Source organism: Somniosus microcephalus, chromosome 7 (assembly GCF_052327205.1).
Source record: "Somniosus microcephalus isolate GS21.2 chromosome 7, FLI_Smic_1.0, whole genome shotgun sequence".
Taxonomy (NCBI): Eukaryota; Metazoa; Chordata; class Chondrichthyes; order Squaliformes; family Somniosidae; genus Somniosus; species Somniosus microcephalus.
In genome coordinates, this window is record NC_140993.1 from 214,742,483 (window position 1) to 214,769,425 (window position 26,943).

Consider the following 26,943-nt stretch of genomic DNA (forward strand, 5'->3'; position numbering starts at 1 on the left):
TCTCTCTCTTCCCCACAGTCGCTCTCTTCCCCACAGTCGCTCTCTCTCTTCCCCACAGTCGCTCTCTCTCTTCCCCCCAGTCGCTCTCTCTCTTCCCCCCAGTCGCTCTCTCTTCCCCCCAGTCGCTCTCTCTCTTCCCCCCAGTCGCTCTCTCTCTCTCTTCCAACAACAACATGCCCTCAAAAAAGCCTCGGCACCGCTGGGCACTCCAGCTTCTATCTATATATATAAAGCAGTATGTCTCTCTGTCTCTCTGTCTGTCTCTCTGTCTGTCCGGCTATACAATCAAAAGTTATAGAGCGTACCTACACATATGTTATATCAAAAGAAAGCTTATCATTCGGGGACTCTCATAGGCGTATTTCGAGTGACATGAAGGTTGACCAACCGTACAGTCGAGCGACCCGACGGTCGACCAATCGCTGCGTCACGGGGGCGGGTTCATTACGTGTGCAGGCGGGCCATCCTAGAGTTGAGTGACGTGATAATTGACCAATCCTAAACTTCAGTGACCTGATGGTTGACCAATCGGTGCGTGTGTGGGCGGGCCTAATCATTCTGAAATGAGGTGAGTGTCAGCCATCTTGATTCTTAACCAATCATTTCTTTTTCCCATCGGGGTTTTATCTTTTTTAAAAATACAAACATTTCGGCCATTTCCTCCACACTTGCATTGGAAATCAACATTTTTTTAAAAACTCAGGGAGCACTTTCCGACAAAGACGTCACGGTTTTCATTCGGAGGCAGACAGGGGGGGCGGGGGGGGGCGGAGAACGTTTAATGGATTTTTCCCTGCTTTAATTACCGACTTTTAAAAAATTTACTTCAGTTTTTTCCTAAAAACTGTTCATAGCTCCTTATTTCTCGGGGTTTTACCTTTTAAAAAAAAAACAAAAAACATTTCGGCTCCTTCTCCTCATGTCACCTAGCAACAGTAACCAGGGAAGCCTCAGTCCAACGTGACAAGGAACGACTACAACTACCAGCATGCTGTGTGCGTGCTGCACATGCGCATTCAGGGTGTAACTGGGCATGCTCCGACTCACTCGCTCCCTCCAGTCCTGGGCGGCTTCTCAAGCCCGAGACACAGAGCGCGGTAGCGCAGGCCCAGCCGCAATTGGCGGTCTTCAAGCCGGCTTGGGGGGGGCGGGGCCGGGGCTCGGGGGGGGGCGGGGCTGGGGGGCGGCCGGGGCTCGGGGGGGGGGCCAGGGCTGGGGGGGTGGGGCCGGGGCTCGGGTCTCGGGAGGGGGGGGGCCGAGGCTCGGGAGGGGGGGGGCCGAGGCTCGGGAGGGTGGGGCCGGGGCTCGGAGGGGGGGGGGGGTCGGTGCTCGGGGGGGGTGGGGGCAGTGCTCGTGGGGGGGGGGGGCGGTGCTCGGGAGGGAGGGGCACTGGGGTTCAGGAGGGCGGGGGGGGCAGCGGGGCTCGGGATGGGGGGGAAGGGTTACCCCGGCAACCCGGCCCGGCCGTCTCTCTCAGCCTCAAGCCGGCTCACGCCCGTTCCTGGGGCTTGGCTCCATTTGCGGCCGCGGGCCACTCGCCCTCTCTCCTTTCCTCTGTCTCTCTCCTCCCCCCCTTCCCTCTCCCCCTCCCTTCTCCCTCCCTCCCTCTCCCCTCTCCCCCTCCCTTCTCCCTCCCTCCCTCTCCCCCTCCCTCTCCCCCTGCCACACCCTCTCTCCCCGCCTTACCCTCTCTCTCTCCCCCTCTCTCTCTGCCCCCTCCCTCCCCCTCTCTCTCCGCCCCCTCCCTCCCCCTCTCTCTCCGCCCCCTCCCTCCCCCTCTCTCTCCCCCCTCCCTCCCCTCTCTCTCTCCCCCCTCCCTCCCCTCTCTCTCTCCCCCCTCCTCCCCTCTCTCTCTCCCCCTCTCTCCCCCTCTCTCTCTTCTCCCACCCCCTCCCCCTCTCTCCCTCTTTCTCTTCCCCCTCCCTCCCCCTCTCTCTCTCCCCCTCCCTCCCCCTCTCTCTCTCCCCCTCCCTCCCCCTCTCTCTCTCCCCCTCCCTCCCCCTCTCTCTCTCCCTCTCCCTCCCCCTCTCTCTCTCCCCCTCCTCCCCCTCTCTCTCTCTCCCCCTCCCTCCCCCTCTCTCTCCCCCTCTCTCCCCCTCTCTCTCTCCCCCTCTCTCTCTCCCCCTCCCTCCCCTCTCTCTCTCCCCCTCCCCCTCTCTCTCTCCCCCCTCCCCCTCTCTCTCTCCCCCTCCCTCCCCCTCTCTCTCTCCCCCTCCCTCCCCCTCTCTCCCCCTCCCTCCCCCTCTCTCTCTCCCCCCCTCTCTCTCTCCACCTCCCTCCCCCTCTCTCCACCTCCCTCTCTCCCCCCTCCCTCTCTCTCCCCTCCCTCCCCCTCTCTCTCTCCCCCCTCCCACCCCCTCTCTCTCTCCCCCTCCCTCCCCCTCTCTCCCCCCTCTCTCCCTCCCCCTCTCTCTCTCCCCCCTCTCCCTCCCCCTCTCTCTCTCCCCCTCTCTCCCTCTCTCTCCCCCCTCTTTCTCTGCCCCCTCCCTCCCCCTCTCTCTCCCCCTCTCTCTCTCTGCCCCCTCCCTCCCCCTCTCTCTCTCTGCCCCCTCCCTCCCCCTCTCTCTCTCTGCCCCCTCCCTCCCCCTCTCTCTCTCTGCCCCCTCCCTCCCCCTCTCTCTCTCTGCCCCCTCCCTCCCCCTCTCTCTCTCTGCCCCCTCCCTCCCCCTCTCTCTCTCTGCCCCCTCCCTCCCCTCTCTCTCTCTGCCCCCTCCCTCCCCCTCTCTCTCTCTGCCCCCTCCCTCCCCCTCTCTCTCTCTGCCCCCTCCCTCCCCCCTCTCTCTCTCTGCCCCCTCCCTCCCCCTCTCTCTCTCTGCCCCCCTCCCTCCCCCTCTCTCTCTCTGCCCCCTCCCTCCCCCTCTCTCTCTCCCCCTCTCTCTCTCCCCCTCTCTCTCTCTCCCTCTCTCTCTCCCCCCAGTCGCTCTCTCTCTTCCCCCAGTCGCTCTCTCTCTTCCCCCAGTCGCTCTCTCTCTTCCCCCCAGTCGCTCTCTCTCTTCCCCCCAGTCGCTCTCTCTCTTCCCCCAGTCGCTCTCTCTCTTCCCCCCAGTCGCGCGCTCTCTTCCCCCCAGTCGCGCTCTCTCTTCCCCCCAGTCGCGCTCTCTCTTCCCCCCAGTTGCTCTCTCTCTCTCTTCCAACAACAACATGCCCCTCAAAAAAGCCTCGGCACCGCCGGGCACTCCAGCTAGTATACTTATAAAACACCTTGGGATTTTCCTTTATTTTGCCCGCCAGTGTGTTTTCATGCCCCCTCTTTGCTTTCCTAATTTCTTTTTTAAGTACCCCCCTGCACTTTCTATACTTCTCTAGGGCTTCCACTGTTTTTAGTCCTTTGTATCTGCCAAAAGCCTCCCTTTTTTTCCTAATCCATTCTTGTATATCCCTTGACATCCAGGGTTCGCTGGGCTTGTTGGTCCCACCCTTGACCTTTACGGGAACATGTTGGCGTTGTATTCTCTCTATTTCCTTTCTGAAAGACTCCCACTGCTCTGATGTGGATTTTCCTACAAGTATCTGATCCCAGTCCAATTTGGCCAGATCCTGCCTTATCATATTAAAATCTGCCTTCCCCCAATTCAGAACCTTTATTTCCGATCCATCTTTGTCCTTTTTCATGACTACCTTAAATCTCACTGAATTATGGTCACTGTCACCAAAATGCTCTCCTGCTGACACTTCCACCACTTGCCTGGCTACATACCCTAGAATTAGGTCCAGTACCGCCCCCTCTCTTGCAGGACTTTCTACATGCTGGCTCAAAAAGCTCTCCTGGATGCACTTTAAGAATTCCACACCCTCTAAGCCTTTCACACTCTGACTATCCCAGTTAATATTGGGGAAGTTGAAATGCCCTACTATTATTACCCTATTATTTCTACACTTCTCTGAGATTTGCCTACATATCTGTTCCTCTATCTCCCCCTGACTGTTTTGGGGCCTATAGTACACTCCCAGCAAAGTGCTTGCCCCCTTTTTGTTTTTATGTTCTACCCATATAACCTCATTAGAGGAACCTGTTCTGATGAAGGGCCCCAGACCTGAAACATTAACTCTGTTTCTCTCTCCACGGATGCTGCCTGGCCTGCTGAGTATTTCCAGCATTTTCTGTTGTTATTTCTGCTAAGATATCATCCCTCCTTACAGCAGTAATTGACTCCTTGATTAATATTGCAACACCCCCTCTTTTACACCTCCTCTGTCTCGCCTGAAGATTCTATACCCCGGAATATTGAGTTGCCAGTCCTGCCCCTCCCTCAACCATGTCTCTGTGATAGCAACAATATCATACTCCCATGTGTTCATCAACACCTTCAATTCATCTGCCTTACTCGCAAGACTTCTTGCATTAAAATAAATGCCATCCAGCCTTGCCATACTCCCTTGTGCCGTTACATATTAGCTCTTCCAGGCTGACTTGTTTTTTCCTCTATATTTGGTTGTGCATCACCCCCTACTATAGCTCCACTCCGTATCCCATCCCCCTGCCAAGTTAGTTTAAACCCCCCCCCCACAGTACTAGCAAACCTCCCCGCAAGGTCCAGTATTGGGGAAGAATAGTTGATAAAGTCAGAGTTCAAGCAGCTGCGAGATGATCCTATTGAACTCTAAAAAGCATCTTATCAGAGTGATAAAAATTGCCACAAGGTCTAAAGGCCTCCAAAAACTTGTAGATAGCCAATGCCTGCTACAGCTGCCACGTGTTGTGGCTAACATTAGAGCTGATGCAAATCAACCTCAAACCATCAAAGGGAAAGATACCATTTTCCAGTTAAGTCTCATCGCCGTGGGAGCCCTGAAAAGCCTACTGGATTTTAAAAAGCAGCCAGGTTGGTGATCTAACAACATACCTGAACCTGAAGAACCATTTGTTGCTCTGTATTCCAACCACTCCCCCCCTTCCTGATGGCAGCCTTGGTTCTGTGTTTAAATTTCCACTCTCAAGTTTCACCCATCACTGATCCTTCTAATGATGGGAAGGATTAAAAGAAGCGCATAGCTTTTGACATAAAGAGAATGCTGTGTGTGGTAGAGTTACTTCATTGTCCCCTTTCAATTCTCTGTGCCCTCAGGTACTTTGTCCAAGCGGTCTTTCTTCCTGTGTGAATTTAGCCAGTAATTGAAGGTTTCCTCGTTCATTATATACATAAAGAACCTGTTTACCATTTCACTACAAATAGCAATCAAATTAAACCTTTTCACAGTGAATGGAATCACAGCTAAGCCCAACCCTGTTTTTTCTCATTGCCTGCAATTAGTTTCCACAGGGAGTCATTGGATAGGTATAAAATGGGCTCAGTGAGGGCCAGTTTCGGGGACCAATGTTCTGGGCCCCATGGATGCCTGAAAGACGTCTGATCCGACACTGGGTCGGGCACATTTTTCAGGCGTCCAGGTTGGCCGCCTGAAACAGGCATTGGGTCCCTTGCGTATGCGGGTGAGGGGCCTAACCCATGATTTAGAACCGCTCTACTTTGAGTAAAGCAGACACTGGGCCTGGTCCACTCAGGTTTTCCTGTCGTGGCTGTGGCCTAGCAAGCGGCCACCACCAAATAGGTAAGTAGGGATGGGCAATAAATGCTGGCCTTGCCAGTGGCACCCACATTCCAGGAACTGATTTTTTTTTAAATGTTTTTAAAAATTAATTTTGATGTGAAGCCAGCAAGACTAGGAGTGCTCCTCGCAGATCCACTGCCGGCCCACGTTCAACCCCCATCCCATGCTCCGTGCCCCCACCCTGCCCCCAGCACTTACCTGAGGGCCAATGATGGCGAGGCAGGTGGCCAGAAATTGGATCCCTCGGCATGGATAAGCTGCCTCTGGAGGTACAACAGGGGCTGGCAGCTCACCTGAAATATTGAGGCCTGAGGACCAATTTAGGGTGGTCCTTGGGCTGGCTTTTTCTGATGCGTGCAGTGGTTTGAGCCCAAAAACAGTTGCGAACCAATTTAAACCCATGGTGTACTGCTGAATGTTTACTGAATTGTTTATACCTGGGAGTCCATTCCACGTATACACCACTCTGTGGAGGGGGCGGGGGGGAATTCTAGTTTATTGTATCTCTTGAGACTTGTTAATTTTAAAGCAGTACCCCTTTAGTTCTGTGGTAATGACGGTGTAGTTTTATCAGTGCAGTAGTTTGTAAGTATGTAAATCTTCAGCCTTTCATTATGGAGACAGAGGGGTTCGTGATTTAGGAGTGGAAAATTAACTAATAGCAAGCTCAAGCCACATAAACATTCTAAATGGCTTCCCATCAGCTGAACTCAAACAGGCAGCGATAAAACAACATGCAAGAGCTTTGACTAGGGCTGAATAGACGTTGAGGCTATGTATTATGACATTTGTTAAATAAATAAAGTCTGCAGCAACAAAATTTGTACCAAGATTCAAGTCCATAACATTGTAATTCTTAGTGAAACGTTTAAGAGCTTTATTTTGGCAAATCTTCTTTTGCAGAGGTCTGATAAATATAAAATGGCCTAGAAATTTGATACCGGTAAAAACCTGCCAGTGCCACCGTGGGCTGGTGTTAATGGCTGCTGAAAATGGTGGCGCTGGCAGCACCAGTAAATTGACGCTGGGGACTAATTAACATTAGCCCAGCGCTAAACTTGCTGTGCAATGCTGTCTGGTGGCATTAGTCTCAGCAGGAGGCCCAATGTAGCCTGGCCATAGCGTCATTGCAGCAAGAACAGTCTTCTCTTAAAGCGAGGCTGTCCTTTCAGAGAGCAGTTCAGTACTTCAGCACTAACACAAATGGCTCAGCAAGCCAGGGAAGGAGCACCCAGGGTCTCGCAAGCAGCACTGCAGCTTTGTGCAGGGGGTCAAAACTGCAAGAGAGGTCCTCTACCCACAGGGGCCAGGAGGCCCTCCATAAAGAACAATGTGGGACCAAATCACCGAAGCCGTCACTGCCAGCAGTGTCGCCCCCACAACCTGGCTCCAATGGTCAAGGTCAGTGAATGCATCTTCAAAAGCCGTCTCCCACCAATTGCACCACTAGCCTCACACACACTGCTCATTGCATGACCCCCCACCCCATCACTCACCTACCAACAATCTGTACCTTACTGACTTGGTGGAAACGGTGCTGGCCATTCTAGGCAGGGGCATGGCTGAGCCCTTGGCCAACAGCTGGGCTGAAAGGATACAAGATGCTGGTATCCTCATACGTTATCCTCCTTCTCACATGCACCTCTTGCTTTCCCGCCCTCCTCTTACCACAACTTCACCCTTCTGCCTTCCTCATTTCACACACCCAAGAAATGCAGCCTGCCCAGCCAATGGTTGAACAAGAAAAGGGAGAGGAGAGTGAAGATGAAGAAGATTTCAGACTCCCAGCCGTCAGCATGTCAAGGTCGACTAGCATGGCCATTATCAATGACCCCACTGAAAGTCAGCAGCCTTCCACCAGCCATGCTGCAGCCACTGGGGTAGCACTGTGTGACATCAGTACGACAGGCAAAGGCACACAAGACACTCACTAAGAGAATGCATAAGGGTGATGAGTTGATTTCTTGATGTCATATTGGATGGATAGATGTATAAAGTTGGATTGAAAAGTTTGCTTTGTGGTGGCTTCTATTTCAGTATTGTGGCCAAGAGGACACGGTGATGGTCAGTAACAGAGAGAAGGTAAGGTGTGGGGCTAATGTTGAAATGGGAATTAGGGTTGTGGTCACTGGTACCGTAGGCAAATGATTCCATCCAGGATATCCCAGCCAGAAAGGGGCTGTCTTGCTCGCATCCTTCCTTCCACTTCCTCCTCTTCTGCTTCCTCCTCTTCTGCATCTTCCTATTCTGCATCTTCCTCTTCCCTCTGCGAGTGGATGCTGTAAATCTGAAATAAAAGCATAAAATGCTGGAAATACTCAGCAGGTCAGGCAGCATCACAACCTGAGATGTGAACTCTGTTTCTCTCTCCACGGATGCCGCCTGACCTGCTGAGTATTTCCAGCATTTTCTGTCTTCTCAGAGGCCTTCCTTGACATCCAAAGACTTGCAAGCGTCCAGCAGCACACCCTGCACACTTAAAAAAAACTTTTAACATGTATTGTACCGAACTACTACTTCAATAAAATAATAAAAATCCAGTCCAGAATCGTAAATGCAAACTTACCTGAAAGATGTGTGTGTCCCTTTAAGAGGTGCTGACAGTGTCTCTGTCAGTCTACTGAACATTCGCTTTGCAGAGCTAGCTTAGGACCCGCCGCTAAACTCAGTGCTAAGGCCGAAGTTCGAAGACGTGGCGCCAAGTTGGCATGTGATGTCACGCTCTCTTCATTTATATTTCATGGGCCAGCGCTGCTATTGGCAGCGCTAAAGCCCTCACTAAAATGGCGGCCGCCAAGCAATGCGCCACGGTAGAGTGGCAGCCACCATTTTTCGGCAGGTGGTGCAAATGGGTGTCGGTAAGCAGCCCAATTTCTAGGCCATAGAGTAGAAAAGCCAGGAAGTCATGCTAAACCTATATAAAACACTAGTTCAGCCCCAACTGGAGTATTGTGTCCAATTCTGGGCACCACACTTTAGGAAGGACGTGAAAGCTTTGGAGAGGGTACAGAAGAAATTTACTAGAATGGTTCCAGGGATGAGGGATTACAGTTACGTGGATAGACTGGAGAAGCTTGGTTTGTTCTCCTTGGAGCAGAGAAGGCTAAGAGTAGATTTGATAGAGGTGTTCAAAATCATGAAGAGTTTAGACAGAGTAAATAAAGAGAAACTGTTTCCAAAGGCTGAAGGCTTGATAACCAGAGGACACAAATTTAAGGTGAATGGCAAAAGAACCAGAGGCGACATGTGGGAAAACCTTTTTACGCAACGAGTGGTTAGGATTTGGAATGCACTGCCTGATAGGGCGGTGGATGCAGATTCAATAGTCGCCTTCAAAAGGGAATTGGATAAATACTTGAAGGAGAAAAAATTGTAGGGATATGGGGAAAGAGCAGTGGAGCGGGACTAACTGGATTGCTCTTCGAAAGAGCCGGCGCAGACTCGATGGGCTGAATGCCCTCCTGTGCTGTACTATTCTATGATTCTAAGAAATATAAAATAATTATTTTTAAATAAAATCCTTCTTTTTAGGCCTTAGCCATGGCTCAGTGGTTGCACTCTTGCCTCTGAGTCAGAAGGTTATGGGTTCAAGTCCCATTTTAGAGACTTGAGCACATAATCTAGGCTGACACTCCAGTGTCAGTGCTAAGGGAGTGCTGCACTGTCGGAGGTGTCGTCTTTCGGATGAGACTTTAAACTGAGGCCCTGTCTGCTCTCTCAGTTGGATGTAAAAGATCCAATGCCACTATTTGAAGAAGAGCAGGGGAGTTATCCCTGGTGTCCTGGCCAATATTTAACCCTCCACCAACATCACTAAAACAGATTAAAGAAGGAAAAAGAAAGACTTGCATATAGCACCTTTCACAACCTCAGGACTGTTGTGTCTGTGTATAATAAGACACAGACTGCAGGAGAACGGTACAACAGGTGTTTACTCAACGTGGCTCACACAGGAACTGGTCTGTACAGATTACTACTCAGTGCTACATACAGGTGTGGTCACTGCCGGTACTGCAGTATACATGAGCTGTAAAAGATAGTTCCCCCCCTTAAAGGTATGTACATTACAATTCCTCCCTTTTTAGATTACCAGTACCATAACACTCATTTAACAATTAAATATCAAACTAATTACAATTAACACTTTTAACATGCAACATTAGCTGAAAATAGTCTATTTATATATTCAGTCTTTGGGGAGGCTTCCTGATCCTTTCTGGATAGCGCCTTTCCCGAGTGTCTTGCTCTTGGTGCGGAGCCGATTCTGGCCCCCTGTCGTCGGTTGGTTCATCAGCTTCCGATGCTACTGTTTCTGGGGTAGATGTGACCTGTACGTCGGGTTCATCACCAGGTACGTATGGGCGAGGCATGGGGTTGACTTGTTCCTGTGACTCTAGGATCTGGCCAGCATGGCGTCTCACGATGCTCTCCCCAACGTCCACTGTGTACATTAGTGGGCCCTGCCGTGTGCATATCGTTCCTGGCTGCCATTTTTCTGTTCAGTAGTCGCGGGCCAAGACTGGTTGCCCTACATTGAAGCTCCTTGTTGGCTTCTCATGGATGTGCTGGAATTGCTTACACTTAACATCTCTTCGTACGTTTGGTCTGAGCAAATCCAGGCGAGATCTTAACCTTCGGTTAAAGAACATCATGGCTGGGGCCTGGTTGGTGACTGCATGTGTCGCATTCCAGTAGGCGAACAGGAAATTGTCCACCTTGTGCTGCAGCGGAATGTTGTCATTGTACATAGCCTTTATTGCCTTCTTAAAGGTTTGTATGAACGTCTCAACCAATCCATTTGTGGCTGGAAGATACGGGGCGGTTGTGTAATGCCTTACCCCATTCTTTTTCAAGAACCTCCGGAACTCTTCGGACACAAACTGTGGTCCGTTGTCGGAGCAAATCTGTTCTGGCAAGCCATTCCTGGCAAAAATGGTCCATAGGACTGCAGTAGTTTTCTCCGTGGTGGTGGAGGACATTTTGATGACCTCAGGCCATTTCGAGTGCGCATCCACTGTAGTGTATGTACTTTGAAGAAGGAACTATATTCTGCAGCCCCTGTTTACTGCAGTACCAGTAGTGACCACCCCGGTATATAAGCCTGTGTAGTAACTTTGTATAGTAGTTCCAGTTTTGTCTCCATTCAGTAAACACCTGTTATAACCAACTCCTGCAGTCCGTGTCTCAATTACACACGGACGTTACACTGGCGACGAACAGATCCGAACTTACCTACAGTTCTGCACCACCTCACGGGGATCCATCCCTGAAGCGAAGTTGTTAGAGGTCGAGGCCAGAGGGAAGAAATCCAAAGAGAAGGGAGGGACAAACAGAAGAGACGGGCGTCGACCGTGGGCAACCGCCCTCTGATTCATCGAATTCGAAGATTTGCAGGAGAGGCTGTCGAGAGCTGGGCTTGGTTGTCCAGTCTATGGTGTTCCAGCTAATCGGGCTGGTGGCAGGTAGTACACTGCTCCTTCCTGGGCTGTGGCGGGCTAGAGCTCGATCGGGTGGCTTTTCGACGGGGCCGAGCAGCGTTGTTGGGAGGAGGAGAGAGAGAGAGGGTGGAGCACACAGGGCGCGGCCGGTGCTACGAAGCCGGGCAGCGTACAGAACCGAGAAGAGGGAGGAAAGTGTCCCATAGGGTCTGCTCTGACGACGGGAACAGTAATTAAAATAAAAGAAATTAGAAGCGCAGAAAGCCGCGAGGAGCTGCAGTTTGCCACGGGGACGGCGGAGAGCGGGGTTGGCAGCAGCGCGGGGGGGAAGTGCGCGAAGACCATAGGGCGTCAACATCAAGGCATAAAAACGCCAGCAACAGCGCTAGCAGCAGCGGAAAAGACAGAAAACGCGGGAGGCGCCATCTTAATCCAGCGGGGAAGAAGGCAAAGCGCGGGAGGCGCCATTTTGTTCAATCGGGGAAGAAGGCAAAGCACGGGAGGCACCATCTTAGATCTCCAAGATGCCGAAGACTGGCAATATCACTGCCTTCGATAATGCAATAGAAGACTGGACCACGTATGTGGAAAGAGTCGAAGTATATTGCAAGGCAAATGAAGTAGCTGATGAGAAAAAGGCATCGGTACTACTAAACTTAATGGGCGCAAGAACGTACGGCCTATTGTGGAACCTGATCACTCCAGTCAAACCGATGGAGAAGAGTTTTAATGAAATTGTTGATATCCTACAGGAACACCTAAATCCTACACTGCTGCTGATAGCAGAAAGATTTAAATTCCACAAGAGAAATCAGCATAAAGATGAGAGCAATGCTGATTACCTTACGGAACTACGCAAGCTATCAAAGCACTGCCAGTTCAGAGCAGGACTGGCAGATACCCTACGGGACAAATTTGTCTGTGGACTCCTGAGTGAAGGAACCCAGAAGAGGTTACTCTCAGAGAAAGAGCTGACGCTAGATAAGGCTTTCAGCGTGGCAGTATCGTATGAAGCAGCAGCAAGGGGAGCTGCGGAATTACAGCAAAAGCCACAGGAATACGGCACCCATGAAATGACACGGGGATTTGAAAAATGTTATCGCTGCGGCAGAACAACCCATGACCAGAAGGACTGCTGGTCCAAGGACAAAACATGCAGGCAATGCGGAAAGATGGGACACATTGCACGAGTTTGCAGGTCCGGGAAGAAGACTAACCACAACAAAAAGACTACTAAGGAAAAGTACAGGAAAGTACAAAAGATGACGGACAGTAGTTCCGAAGACCAGAAGAGCGATCGTGAATCCGGGAACAAGAGACTAAGCTGTCTCAAACTACACAACGTAATCACAAAAGAGGATCACCGAACCATTTGGGTCACCCTCACAATAGCAGGGTCCCAAGTCAAAATGGAATTGGATACAGGATCAGCCCTGACCGTCATGAATCGACGAGACTACGAGCGGCTATTCTCACACATACCCTTGAAAGACACATCCATTGTCTTGAAGACATATACGGGGCAGAAAGTATACCCCAGAGGGAAAATAAGGGTGCCTGTCGAATACAACGGCAAGGAAATACAGAAATTGTATCTGTACATACTGCAAGATGGTGGACCACCGTTATTGGGACGTGAATGGATCAGAAAGATAAGTTTAGACTGGCACTCCATTCAGGCACTGACGGTGGCTGGTAAAAAGGATGACGACGTCACATCTGGACGATTGTCAAAAATCTTGGCTAACGCTAAAGAGGTATTTCAACAAGAACTGGGAACTCTTAAAGGTGTAACCGCCTCGATAAAAATAGAAGAGAATGCAATTCCCAAGTTTTTCAAAGCAAGACCGGTACCGTATGCAATTCGCCCAGCCGTCGAGGCAGAGCTGGAGAATCTGGAGAATGCAGGTGTGCTAACTAAGGTAGACTGGAGCGAGTGGGCGACACCCATCGTTCCTGTCATGAAGAAAACGTTAAACAATAAGTCTGAGGAGCCAAGGAAGGTTCGCATCTGTGAGGACTTCAAGGTGACTATGAACCCAGTCCTTCACACAGTACAGTATCCTCTTCCGAGGATAGAAGATATTTTCGCCTCACTATCTGGAGGGAAACGTTTTACAAAAATTGACCTAGCGCAAGCATATTTGCAGATGGAGGTTGAAGAATCCTCTAGGAAATATCTCACGATAAACACTCTCAAAGGTCTTTACCAGTATAATTGACTGGTATTCGGAGTTGCATCAGCTCCGTCTGTATGGCAAAGAGCGATGGAACAAGCCCTGCAAGGGATTCCGGGGACTCAGTGTCACTTGGACGACATCCTAGTGACAGGTGAAAATGACAGTGAACACCTTGCCAACCTAGAGCAGGTGCTCACTAGACTAAGAGAACATGGGCTACGAGCCAATCGCCCCAAGTGCGAGTTTTTTAAGAAACAAATATCGTATTGTGGCCACGTGATTGATGAAGAGGGGTTACATAAGTCCCCTGACAAAATTGAAGCGGTAGTTAAGGCTCCAGCGCCTGAAAATGTGTCGCAACTGAGGTCATTCCTCGGATTGGTGAATTACTACCATAAGTTTTTGCCGACTTTGTCCACAATTCTGCACCCACTGAATGCCCTGCTACAAACTGGAGCAGCATGGAAATGGAGCGATGAATGTAAGCGGACCTTTCAGAAGTGTAAAGGCCTCATCACTTCAAAAGAAGTATTGGCTCACTACAACCCATCACTACCGATAAGACTGGCGTGTGATGCGACTCCCTACGACGTTGGAGCGGTACTGTCACATAAATCCCTTGATGGTTCAGAGAGGCCGATAGCTTTTGCATCACGCTCGTTAACTGCAGCCGAGCGTAACTACGCCCAGATTGACAGAGAGGCCCTCAGCCTGGTGTGGGGGGTGAAGAAGTTCAATCACTACCTGCACGGACAGAAATTTACTCTACTAACTGATCATCAACCTCTTGTCTCCATTTTCAACCCTAAGACGGGCGTCCCGATAATGACAGCACAACGGCTACAGAGGTGGTCCCTTTTCCTAGAGGCACACCAATATGACATCGAGTACAAAGGAACTAAACAGCATGGGAATGCTGATGGATTGTCGCGCCTACCATTGCCGACGGTGGAAGAAGCACCTGCAATGGATCCTGTGGAGATATTCCACTCGACCATAGTCGAATGTCTACCTGTGACGAATGCAAACATAGAAAAGGAAACACGAAATGACCCGACACTCTCCAGGGTCTATGATTTAACGGTGAAGGGATGGCCAGCACATGGCGAACCACTGTTGCCAGCATTCTCGCCGAGAAGAGAACAGCTGTCAGTGTGCAGAGGAACCTTGATGTGTGGATCCAGAGTAGTAATTCCACCCAAATTGAAGGATAGAGTGCTCAATGAGCTTCATGAGGGTCATCTGGGAGGGGTAAAAATGAAGAACTTAGCCAGAGCGTTTGTGTGGTGGCCGGGAATCGATAGAGAAATCGAAGAGATGAACAAGAGCTGTACAGGATGCCAGAAGGTCCAAAACGCCCCACCACAAGCCCCTCTACATCCATGGGAGTGGCCCTCATCTCCATGGGAAAGGGTACACATTGATTTTGCTGGTCCATTTATGGACTCGATGTTTTTAATTGCGGTGGATGCACATTCAAAGTGGCCAGAGGTAATAGAAATGTCCTCAACCACCACAGAAAAAACCATCACAGTCTTACGAACCATATTCGCCAGAAATGGGCTGCCTGAACAGATTTGCTCCGACAATGGACCACAGTTTGTGTCTGAAGAGTTCCGGAGGTTCTTAAAGAACAATGGTGTTAAGCATTACACATCCGCCCCATATCATCCAGCCACCAATGGATTGGCTGAGAGGTTCGTTCAAACATTCAAGAAGGCTATCAAGGCAACGTGTAATGAAGACATACCCCTACAACACAAGGTGGATAACTTCTTGTTTGCCTACTGGAATGCGACACATGCGGTTACCAACCAAACTCCAGCCATGATGTTCTTCAATCGAAGACTATGATGCCGCTTGGATTTGGTTAAGCCAAACATCAGAAGAGATGTGGAGAACAGGCAGTTTCAGAATATGAATGAAAGGCCAACCAGGAGTTTTAAGATAGGTCAACCAGTTTTGGCCCGGGACTACCGCACAGAGAAATGGCAGCCAGGAACGATCTGCACACGGCAAGGACCTCTAATGTATACCGTGGACGTTGGAGAGAGCATTGTAAGACGCCATGCTGACCAGATTCTAGAGTCACTGGAAAACGTCAAATCCACACCACGATCCGATACACCTGGTGATGAAACCGAAGTACCAATTGCATCTACCTCAATCAGTGATATTGGAAGCAGACGAACCAAACAACGATGTTGATCCCGAATCAACTTTGCCAGAAGAACCTGATACCCCAAAGAGGCGTTATCCGGACAGAATCAGGAAGCCTCCTCAAAGATTGAATTTATAATTGCTTAACTTCAGCTAATGTATATAGCAACTATAATTGTAAATATGTTATTTAATTATTAATCGAATGTTATGTACTGTTTAGCTAAAAGGGGAGGAATTGTAGTGTATGTACTTTGAAGAAGGAACTATATTCTGCAGCCCCTGTATACTGCAGTACCAGTAGTGACCAGCCCGGTATATAAGCCTGTGAAGTAACTTTGTATAGTAGTTCCAGTTTTGTCTCCATTCAGTAAACACCTGTTATAACCAACTCCTGCAGTCCGTGTCTCAATTACACACGGACATTACATCCACGGCTATTAAAAACATTGAGTCCATGAATGGACCAGCAAAATCAATATGCACCTGTTGCCATGGAGATGAGGGCCACTCCCATGGGTGTAGAGGGGCCTGTGGTGGTGCATTTTGGACTTTCTGGCATCCTGAGCAGCTCTTGGTCAGGTCCTCGATTTGTTTATCGATTCCCGGCCACCACACATAAGCCCTGGCTAGGCTTTTCATTTTTACCCCTCCCAGATGACCCTCATGAAGCTCATTGAGCACTCTATCCCTTAACTTGGGTGGAATTACCACTCGGGATCCACACATCAAGGTCTCCTGGCACACTGACAGCTGTTCTCTCCTTGTCAAGAATGCTGGCAACAGTGAGTCACCATGTGCTGGCCATCCCTTCACCGTCAAATCATATACCCGAGACAGTGTCTGGTCATTTCGGGTTTCCTTTTCGATACAAGCGTTAGTTACCGGTAGGTATTCAACTATAGTCGAATGGAATATTTCGACAGGATCCACTGCTGGTGCTTCCTCCGCAGTAGGCAGGCGTGATAGCCCATCAGCATTTCCATGCTGTTTCATGCCCTTATATTCAATCTCATAGTGGTGCGCCCCTAGAAAAAGTGACCATCTTTGTAGTCGTTGCGCAGTCATCACCGGAATGCCCTTCTTCGGATTAAAAATGGAGACAAGAGGCTGGTGATCAGTCAGCAAGGTGAATTTCTGCCCGTGCAGATAGTGATTGAACTTTTTCACTCCCCACACTAGGCTGAGGGCCTCCCTGTCAATCTGGGCGTAGTTACGCTCGGCTGAGGTTAGTGCCCTCTCTCTCCCCCATCGACGCTGCTCGGCCCTTTGCTGTGCCGCTCGGTCGGGCTCTAGCCCACCGCTGTCCGGGAAGGGTCTGCGCACTATCTGTTGCCAGCCCATTTCGCTGGACCACCTCGACTGGAAAGCCAAGCCTGGCTCTCGACAGCCTCCCCCGCAATTCTCGAGTCTCTGCTGGATGACTGGGCGGTTGCCCGTGGTCGACGCCCGAGTCTCTGGCCTTGACCTCCAATCCACTGATCTCCAGGAACGAATCCCCGGGAGGTAATGCAGAGTTGCAGGTAGGTTCGAACTTGCCTTGTCGCCAATGTTGTGTCTGTGTATAATAAGACACAGACTGCAGGAGAACGGTACAACAGGTGTTTACTCAACGTGGCTCACACGGGAACTGGTCTGTACAGATTACTACTCAGTGCTATGTACAGGTGTGGTCACTGCCGGTACTGCAGTATACATAAGTTGTAAAAGATAGTTCCCCCCTTAAAGGTATATACATTACAAGGACGTCCCAGGGTGCTTTACAGCCAATGAAGTACTTTTTGAAGTGTAGTCACTGCTGTAATGTAGGAAACGTAGGATGTAGGATTATCTGCTCATTATCACATTGCTGTTTGTGGGAGCTTGTTGTGCACAAATTGACTATAAAGCATTTTCCTGAGGTCACGAAAGGGGCCATATAAATGTAATTCCTGTTTTTCCTCCTGTGGAGCCTGGAGGAGCAGGAGTCCATCAGGGCTTACATTGGGCCATTGCTGGCGAGGCAGGCAGCCTGAAATTGATGTTTCCTGTTGGTGAGCTGCCTGTGGAGGTGCAACCTGCACAGGGCCCTATGATGACAAGGCCCGAGGATCTATTTCTATCGATTCTCAGGCCTTTGAGTTTGGACTGCGCTGGTCGCATAAGGGCGAGTCTGGTCCAGACAAATCTTTACCCCCATGTGTGTATAGAACAGGTAGTAAGTAAACTGCCACACGTTAGGTGCTTGTCATCAAAGGAGAGACAGAGCTTGAGCAACATAGTTGGGTCTAAAATTGATTTTTCCAAAATACTTCCAAATTGTGGCAGGTCAGGTGGACTAGGATTTGAAAATGTGTAAATAAGTTTGTAATCTCATTTTACTGGATCCAATTCAATGGAAAGGAAAATTGGGCGGGGTGTATAACAGACGAGTGATCTGAATCACCTATTTTACACTATCGCTAAATGTTACAATTACTCCCCCCTCATACTTGAAAATGGCCTACCTTTGACATCTCTGGATAAATAAGGACAGGAAAGGTCTTGGTAACATTAAATTATGTTTTTCTTTACCTGACTCTCCTGCTACATTGGTATAGTAAAAATTAATATTGAATATTCTAACTGATACGCAAGGTATGATTAAGCTTCATTTGCTAGGAAGCTAGTTTTGTCTGTTCAATAAAGTTAATTGTAACATTTCATTCTTTCCAGGCTGCTGTGGCTGGAGGCACCACCATGATATTAGACTTTGTGGTGCCCAGCAAAGGTGCCTCTTTGTTAGAGGCCTATGACAAATGGAGAAGCTGGGCGGATGCTAAAGTCTGTTGTGATTACTCATTCCATGTGGCTGTAACCTGGTGGAGTGCGAAGGTACAGTGAAAGTACTGATTAACATATTCCTTTCATTAATGGAAGTAAAACGCAAAGAACTCCAACGGCTGTAATGATTTGTAGGCTATTTTAACAATTTTCTGAAGCAAGTCTCAACTGCCGATTTGAACCCCACTGCACCCAATGAGAATGGGCGGGGTGCAGGAGGTGGGGGGGGGGGATAAAATTGAGGCAACGTCTTGCCCTCAGGCTTGGCACTGCACCCACACTGGCCGCTGTTCTAACTCTTGGGTTTCAGCAGGCATAAGACAGAATCTGACGACATTTTAATGTGTGCCTGGTGCCGGACTCGCCAGGAGCACTGGGCATCCAGAAGAGGGCCGAGAAGGTAGGTGGCTTTAATCTCTTGTAAAGTTTTCTGATGGGCAAGGAGGAGCAGGAGGGCTCAAAATGTCAATACATTATTTTAGGAAGTTGTGTATGTTTTTAAAACTTAAACTCAATCAAACTCTAAACTGAATTACCAGTATGTGATTCTATTATTGAATGGGTAAACTATGAGGCTGACATTCCTCTCTTCCCTCCCACCCTGCCCAATCCCCAACACCCCGCCATGCCCGCACCCTATGCCTTGGGGTCACCATTAACCAGAAACTTAACTGGACCAGCCACATAAACACTGTGGCAACGAGAGCAGGTCAGAGGCTAGGTATTCTGCAATGCTTGGATGAGTGCAGCTCCAACAATACTCAAGAAGCTCGACACCATCAAGGACAAAGCAGCCCACTTGATTGGCACCCCATTCACCATCTTAAATATTCACTCCCTCCACCAACAGCGTACCGTGGCTGCAGTGTGTACCATCTACAAGATGCACTGCAGCAACTCACCAAGGCTACTTCGGCAGCACCTCCCAAACCCGCGACATCTTCCACCTAGAAGGCAAGGGCAGCAGGCGCATGGGAACACCACCACCTCCAAGTTCCCCTCCAAGCCACATACCATCCTGACTTGGAAGTATATTGCCGATCCTTCATCGTTGCTGGGTCAAAATCCTGGAACTCCCTCCCTAGAAGCACTGTGGGAGTACCTTCACCACACGGACTGCAGCGGTTCAAGAAGGCAGCTCTCCACCACCATCTCAAGGGCAATTAGGGATGGGCAATAAATGCTGGCCCTTCCAGCGATGCCCACCTCCCATAAACAAATTTTTTAAAAAGAAGACCTACGCATGGAGGTAGAGGGCGTGGCTGAGGTATTAAATGAGTACTTTACATCTGCCTTCACCAAGGAAGAAGATGCTGCCAAAGTCATAGTGAAAGAGAAGGTAATGGAGATACTGGATGGGATAAAAATGGATCAAGAGGAGGTAGTACAAAGGCTGCTGTTCTTAAAGTAGATAAGTTACCAGGACCAGATGGGATACATCCTAGGATGCTGAGGGAAGTTAAGGTGAAAATCAGGAAGGCACTGGCCATAATTTTCCAATCCTCCTTAGATACAGGGGGGTGTAAGAGGACTGGAGAACTGCAAATGTTACACCATTGTTCAAAAAAGGGTGTAAGGATAAACCCAGCAGCTACAGGCTAGTCAGTTTAACCTCAGTAGTAGGGAAGCTTTTAGAAACTATAATCAGGGACAAAATTAACAATCACTTGGACAAGTGTGGGTTAATTAAGGAAAGCCAGCACAGATTTGCAAATCATGTTTAACTAACTTGATTGAGTTTTTTGATGAGGTAACAGGGAGGGTTGATGAGGGCAATGCAGTTGACATGGTGTACATGGACTTCCAAAAGGCGTGCCACATAATAGGCTTACCAGCAAAGTTGAAGCCCATGGAATAAAAGGGACAGTGGCAGCATGGATACGAAACTGGCTAAGTGACAGAAAACAGAGAGTAGTGGTGAATGGTTATTTTTCGGACTGGAGGAAGGGATACTGTGGTGTTCCCCAGGGGTTGGGACTAGAACCACTGCTTTTCGTGATGTATATTAATGACTTGGACTTGGCTTTACAGGGCAGGAAGAATGAGGAGAGGCAATATAAACTAAAGAGTACGGCCTAGAAATTCACTTTGGGCCCGCCAGCTGGCGTGCGCCCAAAAGTTAGCGCTGAGCGCGGAGCCAGTTGCGCCCGTCAGATATTCAGTTTTTGCGCCCCAAGTCGGAACCGGGCGCTATTCCAGGGTGTGCCCGCCCCCGCTTGGGGCGCTGAAACTGAATTTCAGCGCTCTAGGCGCCGCTGCGCCACCCGCTGCGGCGCGGCAGGCTGCGGTACTGCGGGCCTCCTCCTTCTCTTAAGGGGGAGGTGCCTGCAACGGGGAGATCGCCGCTGGATAGTGCCGGCAAATGAGCCCGGCACCACGGAGAAGTGCCGGGTTCGCGGAAAGCAGCCGGCAATGCCGCGGGGGGGGGTGGTGGAGGAGGCCGGGGAAGGAGGTGCGGGCAGGCGGCCGCCGAAAAAGCGGCCGGCCGCACCTCCACCTTAAAGCGCCCCACTAAGGCTACAGGACGGCCCCATTTTCTGATCGTTGTTTGCGGCCGCTGCGGAAGAGGCGGCCGCAACTAAATATGGCGGTCGGGCCGGTAGCGGGGCGGTAGCGGGGCACTGCGCACACCGATGACGTCATCGGTGGCGGCGCAGCGCTACTGGCTAACGTCGCCATTACCGCAGCGCTGAATATCGGCGAAAGCTCAGCAAGTGGCGCAAAAGCCCTCTTTGGGCGAAAACTGGGCGCAAAGCCTACTGAATTTCTAGGCCTACAGTCCTAAAGGGGGTGCATGAACAGAGAGACCCTGGGTAGTAATAACAGAAAATGCTGGAAACACTCAGCAGGTCAGGCAGCATCGTGGAGAGAAAAACAGAGTTAATGTTTCAGGTCGATGACCCTTCGTCGTAACTGGAAAATGTTAGAGAAGTAACAGATTTTTAAGCAAGTGCAGGGGCAGGGAAAGGGGGGAGGGGAGGAAAGAACAAAGGGAAGGTCTGTGATAGGATGGAAGGCAGGAGAGATTAAAAAACAAAAGGAATGATGGTGCAAGGCAAAAGGAGATGGTAATGGGACAAGTTAAGAAACAAAAGATGACTCTAGATGAGGTGTAAATGACAGTGGCAGAATCATCAACAGCTGCCATGTGAGAGAAAAAAAATGAAAAAAAACATGGGGGCCGAGGTTATAGTCTGAAATTGCTGAACTCGATGTTGAGTCCAGAAGGCTGTAAAGTGCCTAATCGAAAGATGAGGTGCAGTTCCTCGAGCTTATGTTGAGCTTCATCAAAACAGTGTAAGAGGCCGAGGATGGAGAGATCAGAGTGGGAGTGGAGCGGAGAATTAAAGTGACAGGTGACCGGAAGCTCGGGGTTATGCTTATGGACTGAATGGAAGTGTTCCGCAAAGCAGTCACCCCATCTACATTTGGTCTCCCCATTGTAGAGGAGACCACATCGTGAGCAGCGAATACAGTATACTACATTGCAAGAAGTACAACTAAACCGCTGTTTCACCTGGAAGGAATGTTTGGGGCCCTGGACAGTGGGAAGGGAGGAGGTAAATGGGCAGGTGTTGCATCTCCTGCGCTTGCATGGGAAGGTGCCGTGGGAAAGGGTAGGGGTATTGGGGGTGATATAGGGAGGGAGTGGTCCCTTCAGAATTCTGAAAGGGGGGGGAGGGGAAGATGTGTTTGGTGGTGGGATCACGCTGGAGGTGGCGGAAATGGTGGAGGATGATCCGTTGATTGTGGAGGCTGGTGGAGTGAAAGGTGAGGACAAGGGGAACCCTATCGTGGTTCTGGGAGGGAGGGGAAGGGGTGAGAGCAGAACTGCGGGAAATGGAACGGGCACGGTCCAGACCTGGGGGTATATGTGCACAAATTGTTGAAGGTGGTAGGGCAGGTTGAGAAAGCAGTTAAAAAAGCATATGGAATCCTGGACTTCATAAATCGTGGCATAGAGTACAAAAGCAAGGAATTTATGATGAACCTTTATACAACACTGGTTCAACCTCAACTGGAGTACTGTGTCCAATTCTGGGCACTGCACTTTAGCAAAGATATGAAGGCCTTAGAGAGGGTGCAGAAAAGATTTACGAGAATGATTCCAGGGATGAGGGACTTCAGTTACGTTGATAGACTAGAGAAGGTGGGGTTGTTCTCCTTGGAGCAGAGAAGGTTGAGAGGAGATTTGATAGAGGTGTTCAAAATCATGCTGTGTCTAGACAGGGTAGATAGAGAGAAACTGTTCCCATTTGCAGAAGGGTCGAGAACCAGAGGACACAGATTTAAGGTGATTGGCAAAAGAACCAAAGACGACATGAGGAAAAACTTTTTTACACAGTGAGTGGTTAGGATCTGGAATGCACTGCCTGAAAGGGTGGCTGAGGCAGACTCAATCATGGCTTTCAAAAGGAAATTGATAAGTAACTGAAGGAAAAAAATTTGCAGGGCTATGGGGAAAGGGCGGGGGAGTAGGACTAGCTGAATTGCTCTTGCGGAGAGCTAGCATGGGCTCGACGGGCTGAATGGCCTCCTTCTGTGCTGTAACCATTCTATGATTCTATGAATTAATAAAAACAAATTCAATTTCCTGTATGGCAATGTACACAGCATCTGAAACAGAACTGGAGGCAATAATTCGCAGGAGTCAGATGTAGTTGGGATAGCTGAAACATGGCTTAATAAAGAACAGGACTGGCAGTTAAATATTTCAGGCTACAATGTATTTAGAAAGGATATGGAAGGAAGAAGGGGGTGGAGTAGTGGTACTAATTAGAGATAACATAATGGCAGTAGAAAAAAAGGACATAAACAATATTAAGATAGAAACAATCAATATGGATTGAGATAAAGGATAAAGGATTGATCATGTTAATAGGGATAATCAACAGACCACCTAATAGTGGAAGGGATGTGGAGGAAGAAATGTGTTGGCAAATCTATGGCCCTGAATCTGTGGTTGTTGGCTTACCTCTGGAGTACACCTCTGACCCACGAAAGATCTACGAACTTACTTCCTGGCTCCTCAACTACAGAGAGTTCGGTTCTCGGGCCAGCAGACGTATGCCTGCGTAAAGGCCCAGGGACACAGGCGATTCGGAAACGTCCCTGGGATCACTTGGGCTAGGTCCTTCAACGATAAAGTTGTATTCCATTTACGAACGGAATCCCCATAAACCCTATGGGAATCCCCAAACAATTAAACAATTTAGACAACTGTAATAAAAGTAAATGGCCTGAATTTCAAATTTAATTAAACGTTCCTTCATTACAACAAATACAATAAAAATTTAATGTTTTGAAAAATAATTTAAAACATTTTAATCCGGGCCAATATTTGTATTTTAAAATTTTTAATTTAAGATTTATATTAACCCTTACGCTGGTGAAAGCAGGCCGTACGCCTGCTTCTACCAGGCATAAGAGTTTTGTGGGCAATTGCTGGACAGTAGCCAAACTCTGTGCCAACGAAAGTGAATTTCTAGTTCATTTGGATGATCTGTCAAGGCGTACTTTGACAGATCGCAAGTTCCGGGTTTTCGCACGTGTGCAGCGCATTCGGAAACCCAGAACTTGCGGGGCCTTTCAGAAGGCTTATGACAGCGTACGCCATCACAGAGACCGTAAATTCCATACCTATGAAATGAGCAAAAGACGTAGAATAATAATCATGGAAGATTTCAACTACCCCCAGATAAACAGGCAAGAAGAGATAGGGAAAGGAGAAAAGGGGATAGAGTTTTTACAGTGTGTTCAGGACTCCTTTCTTACCCAGTATATAAGAAGCCCAACAAGAGAGGAATCACTGCTACATCTAGTAATGGAAAATGAACCAGAGCAGACAAGAGAATAAGCGTGGGGGAACATCCAGGCAATAGCGATCATAACATAACAAGGTTTAAAATAATGATTGAGAAAGTCATAAATAAAGACGAAAGCAGTGGATTGGAAAGAAAAGCTAATTTTCAGGGGATGAGAATGAAATTAGAGAAGGTAAAGTGGAAAAAATTTAACAGACAAAGAGATGGAACAATAATGGGAAATATTTTAAACGGTGATCAGTAGAGTTCAGGAGAAATATATTGCACTAAAAAACAAGAACAAACTAGCCAATAATGAAACACCACAGATGAATAGAGATATGGGTAAAATTGAAACTACAGAAAAAGGCCTACACTAAGTATATAGACAATAAAGGTAAGGATGACAAAAGGGAATACGAAGAGGTTAGGAAAGAAGTCAAAAAAACAATAAGGAAAGCAAAAAAGAACTACAATATTAAATTATCAAGGGATGTAAAAAGAAACAGTAAAGTATTCTACAGACACGTAAATAACAAAAGAAAAATCAGGATAGCGATAGGGCCACTAATGGATGCACAAGCTAAACTCACTGGTATTGACAGTGAAATGGCAGAAATATTGAATAATTACTTTGCCTCAATATTTACCAGGGAGACTAATAGGGGGCATGACATTAGAAGAGAAGATCAAAAGGTATAAAAATATTTAAGAAAGACAGGCAGAGATAATTGATAAACTAGTCAAACTTAGCGAGGATAAAATCCCTCGTCATTTCACAGATTCACACTGATTCGCGTCATGATCTGTCTGCTCTGCATGCTGCCAGAATTCATTCGGCACGCGCGTGCAAACCCTTTACCAAGATGGCGTCCTGCGCACTTTCCATCGGAAGTGTGCATGTGCATCTTGGACCCCATTTTGAAACCTTAGGTGGCCGCTTAGCGCTTAAAGAACAGGTGCTACGTGGCCCAATTAAACCCCTTATGACTTTGAAATTTTTCTCTATATTCACACATCATGGGGATAATTTTAACTTTTATCACCGTCTGAAAAACAGGTGACATCTTTTCTTTTCCATTGATTATTATCTCCTGTCTGAATTGCACCCATAAAAAAATTCTCTTAGTCTGAGACTGTTTTTCCACTCTATGTTGACTTTGGGCGATAGTGTAAAATGAGCTCTATCGATTCAATGGAAATTAAAATCAGGAGAGAGGTATGACGGGCGACTGAATTGATATCGTCCATTTTACACGATCACCCAAAATCAAAATTCCCCCCTGTGAGCTTTCTTTATTATTCATGGTGTGCCTGATGATAATGGTTTTTCTTTGCCATTGCATATTTAAAAAAATTATTTACTCTTTTGACATGCGTACAAGTTACAACTTGGTGGACAATTTTTCTCCTTGTGCAATTTACCACCTTACAAAATAATATATATATGTTCACCCTTCCCTCTTCCTGATCATATTAATATGCCTCAGTCTCATTTTTCAGTTCTGAACAAGGATCTTAACTCTAAGGCCTAGAAATTCAGTATAGCCACGTTTGGGGCGCTACAGCCGGGCGGCCGCTAAAGTTTGCGCCCGGCGCAACTTCGCGCCACCTTCGCCGATATTCAGTGGCATCGCCCCAAGAGGTTGCTGCTGCGCTAAAACAGGCGATGCGCGACTATCATTAGGCGCTAAGCCGGCGGCCCGGGGCGAAACCCCCGAGGGCGGGCGCAGCACAGGTGCGGTGAGTTGCTGATTGACGGCAGACACTCTGGCGCCGGTGAGCTCTTAAAGGGGGAGGGTGGATTTGTTTTTTTGAAAGGCCGAGACTGGTGTATTTGTGTTTTTTGAAAGGCCGAGACTGCTCGATTTGTGTTTTTGGGGGGGGCTTCTCTCCACTAGTTTGTTATGTGGGAAGGGCACAGAGGTATCAAAGTAATAAATGTTCTTAAATCGCACTGTCCATGCTTTCTTTTGGAAGTCCTGGTTGCCCTGCTCAGCTGAGGGCTTGTGGAGCGGCTACATTCATCTTGTGCCATGCCATTCCCTGAGAGGGGGCCTAGAACCGACGTTCAATAAGCCGCCGACGGGCGGCCCTTGCACTTTCTGCCTCCCTCCTGTGCTGGTCCTCCTCCTCCTCCTCCTCCTCCTCCTCCTCTGGTGGTCCTCCAATGTCTGGTGGCAGTGGCTGAGTCCTGCGGATAGCCAGGTTGTGCAGCATGCAGCACACGACCACGAAATGGGAGACTCGCTCAGGCGAGTACTGTAGGGCTCCTCCGGAACGATCCAGACAGCGGAACCGTTGCTTCAGGACGCCGATTGTTTGCTCAATGAGGTTCCTGGTTGCTTGATGGCTGTCATTGTATCCCTCTTCAGCAGGGGTGCTGGGCGCACGGAGCGGGGTCATCAGCCAGGTGCACAAAGGATAGCCTTTGTCCCCGAGAAGCCATCCTCGTGGGTGAGGCTGGGCCTGGAACATGTCTGCCACAGAAGTCTGGCGCAGGATGAAGGCATCGTGGCTGCTGCCTGGAAAGCGGGCATTGACAGCTAGGATGATCTGCCTGTGGTCACACACCAACTGCACGTTGAGCGAATGGTAGCCCTTCCGGTTGCGGTAATCCTCGGCATGCTCTAGAGGTGCCCGCAAAGCCACATGCGTGCAGTCAATGGCGCCCTGCACCATGGGGAAGCCCGCTAATGCTGCAAAGCCCATTGCACGCTGTTGCTGCTTGACAAGGGCCATGGAGAAGGGGATGAACTGACGTCTCCTTCTGAAAAGGGCATTGGTCACCTGGCGGATGCAGCAATGTACGGCAAACTGGGAGATGTTGGAAATGTCCCCAGCAGCGGATTGGAAGGAGCCGGTGGCATAGAAGTTGAGAGACACCGTCACCTTCACTGCCACCGACAGAGACGTCCTGCTCCTCAGCTGTGGCTACAGATCTCCGCGAAGCAGGTGGCAGATCTCAGTGACCACCGCCCTTCGGAATCGCAGCCTCCGAACACACTG

The 26,943-nt window shown here is 49.1% G+C and overlaps 1 protein-coding gene across 1 annotated transcript in view; it reads left to right on the plus strand.

Annotated features, from left to right (window-relative positions):
* dpys (dihydropyrimidinase) overlaps nucleotides 1-26,943 on the plus strand; it is a 165,089-nt gene that overhangs the window by 85,779 nt on the left and 52,367 nt on the right. Inside the window, exon 2 of the mRNA XM_085993399.1 lies at nucleotides 18,023-18,181. Within this exon, the coding sequence (XP_085849525.1) occupies nucleotides 18,023-18,181 (159 nt within the window). The remainder of the gene's footprint in view (nucleotides 1-18,022; nucleotides 18,182-26,943) is intronic.